This window comes from Cavia porcellus, unplaced genomic scaffold (assembly GCF_034190915.1).
Source record: "Cavia porcellus strain 051 isolate PalLab524CR breed Dunkin Hartley unplaced genomic scaffold, mCavPor4.1 scaffold_15, whole genome shotgun sequence".
NCBI classification, from domain to species: Eukaryota; Metazoa; Chordata; class Mammalia; order Rodentia; family Caviidae; genus Cavia; species Cavia porcellus.
This window is the reverse complement of record NW_026947498.1, coordinates 8,127,542-8,134,073: the sequence shown is the minus strand read 5'-3', so window position 1 is coordinate 8,134,073 and position 6,532 is coordinate 8,127,542. Positions and strand designations below refer to the sequence as shown.

Below are 6,532 nucleotides of genomic sequence, written 5' to 3'. Positions count from 1 at the left end.
GGGTCCAATGCCTTGGGCCCAGCTGCGGGGAGGTGGACGTACAGGAATCCTGGTCACTGCAGGATGCACAGGGGGAGCAGCCAGGGCTGCAGGAGACGCCCTCCCGAGGGTGCACGGCTGCTTTCAGCATGGCTCCTCACTGATTCATGGGTCCACCCTGCGCCCACCCGGCTGGGTGTGGAAGTGCAGGCTCCCGAGTCCCAGGGGGCCACTCTCTGGTGGGACACGGCCTGACTGTCCCTGTGGTGCAGGAGCCCCTCAGCCCTCAGGCCTCACTGTGGATCAGAAGACCCAATGGGAGAGGCTGGGCTGCTTCTCCCCTGGGGACACTCAGCTGCCTTTTGTTGTCCCCTGGCTGCCTGCTGTGTCCCTGTCCCCACTCATTGGAATGCTCAGGGCTGGCTGTGATTGCCCCAGGGAGGATGGGGAATCTGACTGGGAAGAGGCATAAGTATCCAAGGGCCACAAGGGAGCAGGCCTGGGGGGGGGGGATTAGCTCCTCCCTGGGGACCCAGGGACTTAGGGTCTTAGAGAAAGGTATCAAGGGGAGGAGAAAGAGGAGGACTTTCTGTGGAATTAAATGATGGCTGGGTTTCTGGGGTCCTGGTGGTGGGGGGGCAGAGGTGACAACCAGGCAGTAGAGGCCAGGTGTGCTACCCTGGGGGGGGGCAGATGTGGGAAGCCCAGGTATAATGGGTGGGGGACAGCTGTGGGAGGCCCAGCTGTGCTGTGGGGTGGGAGAACAGTGGGAGAGGCAGGTGTGGGAGGCCCAGGTGTGCTGGAGGGAGGGGCAGGTGTGGGAGGCCCAGGTGTGCTGTGTGGGGGAGGGGCAGGTGTGGGAGGCCCAGGTGTGCTGTGTGGGGGAGGGGCAGGTGTGGGAGGCCCAGGTGTGCTGTGTGGGGGAGGGGCAGGTGTGGGAGGCCCAGGTGTGCTATGAGGGGGAGGGGCAGGTATGGGAGGCCCAGGCACACTGCCCCAGAAGGTGATGGAAGGCCCAGGTATGCAGCCCTATGTAGGGGGAAAGTGAGTCACCAGGGCACTGAGAAATCCTTACAGGACTCGGAGAAGCAGGGGGGGCAGACCACGGCCTGCGCCGGCGGTACCTTGATGGGCTCTGATGGAGGACTGGGTGCTCCTCTCAGCCCAGATCACCCAATCCTCATTCCCACCCCCCACCCCCCAAGACAGTGCCACTGAGTTATTCAGCCCAGGCTGCTGTGCACCACACACTTCCCCTTTCCTTGATTTTACAGCAAAATAACTCCCTGGCCCTAGACACATTTTTGAAAACTCAAACACAGAATCTCACCCCAGTGAACTCCTGGTGCCGTTCGCTGTCTGAGTTACCACTCCTGTCCGGGGACCTCACAGCTCTGGACCTTGGGGTGTGCACTCTGGGGAGTGGCCAGCCCTAACCACAGCAGATTGGTCACCAGCACCTGACACAGGTCATGATCCAACGACCGACCGGGCAGAGCAAGAAGGGACAGCAGGCAGAAGAGTGAACTGCGGCCCTGCCCCGTCACTCAGCAGGCGGCTCCCCAGCCCCATGCACTCGCCTTGACTGTCGCCCTTTGTGTCCCCTCCAACAAATGTGTCAGGCCCCATCTTTGAAAATTTAGGTCACATCTTTCTTTTTTAATTTCCTATTATAAATAATATCTCCTTTCTGAACTGACAAGAAATCTAGAACTCCTGCAGGAAAAGTGGAACAGTTTTGATCACTTACTGTATGCCCAAGCCTCTAGTAAAGCTGTCATAAATAAAGCTGTGAGCCTGGAGAGAATATTTACAAAATGGATTACCATCAAAGGCTACTGTCCTTTTCCTACAAAGAGGTAACAAATGTCAAGAGTAAAAAGATCTGTGAGTAGAATAAAGGGCAAAGTAGATGAATTCACTATGGAAACCCAAATGGCCAACAAGCAGGAGGTATTTTGCATCCCACTTGCTAATGCACACATTTAAATCAAAACGAGGTTTTCTGTCCTTATAAGGTTGGGAAAATAAGCAGAATTAATGTTTCTCTTTCATGACACTGGATGAAAAGGGGCTGGTGTTTATGATTATGGGGGATAATAAATTGGCTTACCTGTTGTCTTGGTTACTTTCTCTCGTTGCTGGGACAAAATACAGACGCCCAAAATGAAGGAAGGAAAGGTTTATTTAGCTCACCATTTGTGGAGGTTTCAGTCCATGATCAGCTGGCTCCATGGCACAGGGGACAACACTTCAAGGCAGCAGCCAGCAAAAGCAGCCAGAGCAAAAGTGGGAGAGCAAGCCTCTTTCCCACCTTGTATTGTATATGACTAACCCATGACTCCAGGGCAGGTGTAGCACTCACAAACTCTCCCTGCCCTCCTCTTGCACAGGATGAGGATGTTTACAAAGTAACAACCCTGGCTCCCTGCTGAGTCTCTTACTTAAACTTCTCCACTTCTCTGTTGACAGTGTATCAACCACAAACACCTGTTTTGGAGGGAGATTCAGCCATTCAAAAACTTAAATGTGTTTCACCCACACTCAGAAGTGTAAGAAGAGCACTTTACCTATCAATCTTTATTCCAAGACCAATTCTAAAGAATGACACAGGATGAGCGTGTGACTGTTCATAATGCTGTACGGGGGACTCCAGCTCCAAGTGGTCAGCACAGGGGACACAGTATGAGTGACCCAGAGCCACAGGAGGGGCGGGGCCGCCCTCTAACCTGCATGGGACTTTGCCTTTTCTGCTACATTGTTTGAAATATTTACAACTGGTAATAACTCCCCAATTACTGAAGCCAGAAAAAGAAACTGGCCCAGAGCCTGCAAATCAAGCATGGCTCACACCCTGCCAGGATGCACACAGCAGACTATGAGAGCCGGGACATGCCCTTGCTCTTAACTCTGGGTTCAAATTCATCACTTGTGCACGAAGGCCAGGAGCAGCTGGAGGGTATGGAGCGTTCCCAGATGTGGGAACACCTGGCTTCCATTCTCTACACCACAAAAAAACAAAACAAAAAACTAACCACAAGGGACTGTGGTCTTTGCAGCAGCCAGGACAGAAGCCGCCCTGCCCTGGCCTTGGGGACTCTTGGCCACACTCCTCAATGTAAGACCAGCCAGTTCAGGCTTGAGGTCCACACAGCTGGAAATATTGGTCCCTGTGACTTCCCTGTGACTATGTGAATTCCGTCACCATGCCCAAGGATGACACAGGGTACCCAGCTTACCTCGGAACAGAAGGGTCTCCTTCCTTGGGGTGCATTCCCAGGTCCAGAAAGGAGCAGGTGGGGGGAGTATGCCTGGAGCCGATGACATTACAGAAAGTCATACAAGGGCCACCCAGGATGCAGGGGGATGGCCGTTAGCAGAGAATGTCCTAGCAAAGAGAAGAAAAAGTAGTTGGCAGCCAGATCAAGGGACCTCCCTGCTCCATGACCAAGTAAGTGGACACCTCCGAACTTACATTGGGTGGTCCTGTGAAAGGTTTGGCCCAGACAGGACACTGTAGCCAGGAAAGCCACAACTGGAAGCAGGAAGCCCCATCTTGCCCTGCCCCTAGGAAGTTACCTGTGACGCCATCTTCCCGCCCCTGGGAATTTACATATGGCGCCAAACCTAGGACCAATGGGCTACCTGTGTATCCCTAATGCCCGCCTTAGGTTCCACCCCAAACCGAGGTTATTTACAGGCCCCCACGCCGCGTGTCCGCCGGAGAGATCGCGGACGCCAGCGGTGGGGTTGCCGGTCATCTCTCTCCGTGTTCTCAGAATAAAGGCCGCTTTTTATTTTATATTTCTCATCTTTTGTTAATATTTTTCATCTTTTGGAAATAACTCTATCATCCTGGACTTAAAGGGTGTCTCAATTTAATAAATTCTATCTTTGCTGCAGTGCAAAAACCATGCACATTCGTACAAATGGGCTTCAAATTGTGAATTTGGATCCTTCCCCTGGGTGGCCAAGGCAGTGTGACCTTCTCTGGTGGAGGGTGTGTCCCAATGGTCCCTGAGGGTCTGTAACTTGGTGAATGTCCACCAGGTGGAGATGAGGGGATGGTGCTGGTTAGCCTGGCTCTCGGCTTGGCCAGGACTGGGAGACCCTGTGGGCACCAGGCACATACAGTGAGTACAGCTCAGAGGTGGCCAGGGGCAGCTGGAGAGCCATTCACACATTCTCCTGCTGTGGGAGTATGGCAGCCGGGGGTGTGGCAGCCTTTCCCAGGCTTTCGTTCCCTGAAGGCCCAGGGGCTGCCCCTAATCCCCTCCTGTCTCGCTGCTTTCTCTCACTTCCTGCTGCAATGATGGAAAAGAGGCCAAGGCGCAGCGCCCCCCAAGGCACACTGCCTCGAGGGGCAGAAATGCAAGCGATATTTCAGCTCGGGTAGTTCAGTGCTTTGCCCAGACAAGAAGGACTGTCCCGCTCCCATCCAGTGGCCGGCCTTTCCTGGCAGAGTGGGCACGGAGACCTCTCAGTGGGCTCAGCTCCGCCCACCTACTGCTGATGACTAACTGACCGGCCATGGGGGGCCAGCACAAACCAAAGGAGTCTCTGTAGAGGATACCTGGGCAAGGGTGGTCGAGGTGCAGGGAGGAGGGGGTGCTTTAAAGTGGGGAGGAAAGTAAAGAGGAAGGCGTGAGAGACGAGACAAGAGAGGAGAAGGGAGGAATTCTGGAGAAAGAGAAAGAGGGTGGGAAGCGGAGAGGGAGCAGGAGAGGAGATGGAAGAGGTGGGGAGAGAGAGGGACAGAGCTTAGGGCTGAGGAATGGGCCCAGGAGGTGGACAGAGGGGCCGCAGAAGAAAACAGGGAGAGGAGGAGAGGAAGGGAACATGCAGAAGGGGCAGGAGAGGAGGGCGAGGGGGTGGGAGAGAGGAGGTGGGAGAAAGAGAAGGGGAAGTGGGGGCGGGGAGGGGCGTGGCCCGCGCAGGAGACCGCGGGGAGAGGCCCGCACCGATTGGCCGCCTCCCGTCCCGCCCCTGTCCCGCCCCCCGTCCGCCCCGCCCGCTCAGCGGAAAGTAAGGTGAAAAGTCCGAGCTAGCGCGGCGGCGGCTGCGGCGCAGGATGGGGTCCGGCTCGTCCAGCTACCGGCCCAAGGCCATCTACCTGGACATCGATGGACGCATCCAGAAGGTACTGCTTCCCTCCCCGCCGTGCGGGCCCAGGGCCTCTTCCCATGCCGAGGGCTGCGCCTCCTCTCCGGAACCGGGTCGGCCCAATCCGTGCGCAGCTCCGCGAGCCCACGGTGCCGCCCACGAGGAGGCTCCACGAACCCCTTTGTTCCGGGCGGTCCCCTTCGAAGCTCCTGCTCTGGCCGCAGAGCGTGCCTGCCTCTGCTTCCGAGTGGCAGGCGGGGACGATGGGCGCACTGCCTTGGGGTCTCTCTTGGCTCTCCCTGAAGTGCGGAGCAAAAAAGCCATCGAGAGGAGATTGCTCCCCGAGCTTTCCCGTCCAGGCCATTGCGGGAACCCCGCCGGTAGCGAGCAGCCGCTCACTTTGCTGCCCCGGGAGGGCCCGGCACTGGGCGCCAGGGAGCGGTCTCTAGTCTGAGCCCAGCGGAGCCTGCGAGCCACCCCTACGTTGCCACTGGGGGGTCAGGATGCAGCCCAGCTCTGTATCCCCTCGTAGGAGTCCGAGGCATCTTCAAGGACAGGTGTCCAGCTCCTACCGCACAGAGTGGGCTGTGGGTCAAGGGCCCGTGCAGCACGGGACCAGGTCCCCTGACTTCCGGGACTGGACGCCTGCTTGTAGCTGCTTGGTGTGGAGCTGCCTGCTTCTCCCTGAAGGAAGGAAGCGCCCTACCCGGTGCAGCTCCTGCCGCAGCAGGAGCACACACAAACACACTCGTGTATGCATGCAAAGCCATAAGCGATTGCATGTACGAATACCAGGGTACACACACACACGTGTGCAAGCATGTGCACACATACAAGACAGACATTTTCCCTGAAGTGCTGGAGCAAAGCCAGGCGAAATTCTGGAAGGATCTGCCTCCCTTGTCTTTATACAAAGATAAGGTGAGTGGGTCCCCAGGAGGTGCTCAAGGTTCCAGGGAAGCTGCCTGGAAGTGGGTGGAAAGTGAAGAGAGCAGAGGTGAGTCCCGGGACTGCAGGTGGACCCCCTGGGGCGCAGGCAGGCAGATTGTCCCAGCTGACCCTGGGAGTACCTGAGGAAGACCCCACAGAGCAGCCCTGGCAGGCAGGTACTGAGTTGTCTGCATGGAAAAGCGTGGATATCTGCTCGGGAAACTGTCACTGGGAGCAGGAGGCTGTAAACAGAGTGGCTGATGGCATCGCAGCGCGTCCTCCTCCTCCCACCAGCTGTCTGCTCCACGTGGGGCCCTTGGCCCAGGGAGAGGGGGTAGGAGGCTGGCTGTGGTCCTGCACCCTGCCATCTCTGGCCCTTCGGCCACTGTGTACACCTGTCATTCGGTGGCTGGGTGCTCAGGATGGACTTCTCGTTCTAGACAAGACCAGATCTTTGAGGGTCCTGTGTGTGCGCCGGTATGTGCCCCCAACCCCTGCAGCAGCATCATTGGGACCGTGT

General features: G+C 56.9%; 1 protein-coding gene across 4 annotated transcripts in view; it reads left to right on the top strand.

Moving 5' to 3' along the window:
• Positions 1-4,966: 4,966 nt before the first annotated feature.
• The window catches only part of Pde9a (phosphodiesterase 9A), a 68,125-nt gene continuing 66,559 nt past the window's right edge, over positions 4,967-6,532 (top strand). For 3 of the 4 annotated variants that reach the window (XM_005001008.4, XM_003463962.5, XM_023562483.2), the window contains exon 1: positions 4,968-5,119. In XM_005001008.4, the coding sequence (XP_005001065.1) occupies positions 5,051-5,119 (69 nt within the window). In that variant the 5' untranslated portion in view covers positions 4,968-5,050. Of the gene's footprint in view, positions 5,120-6,532 lie in introns of all 4 variants that reach the window. The other variant, XM_063224558.1, reaches the window with a different exon arrangement.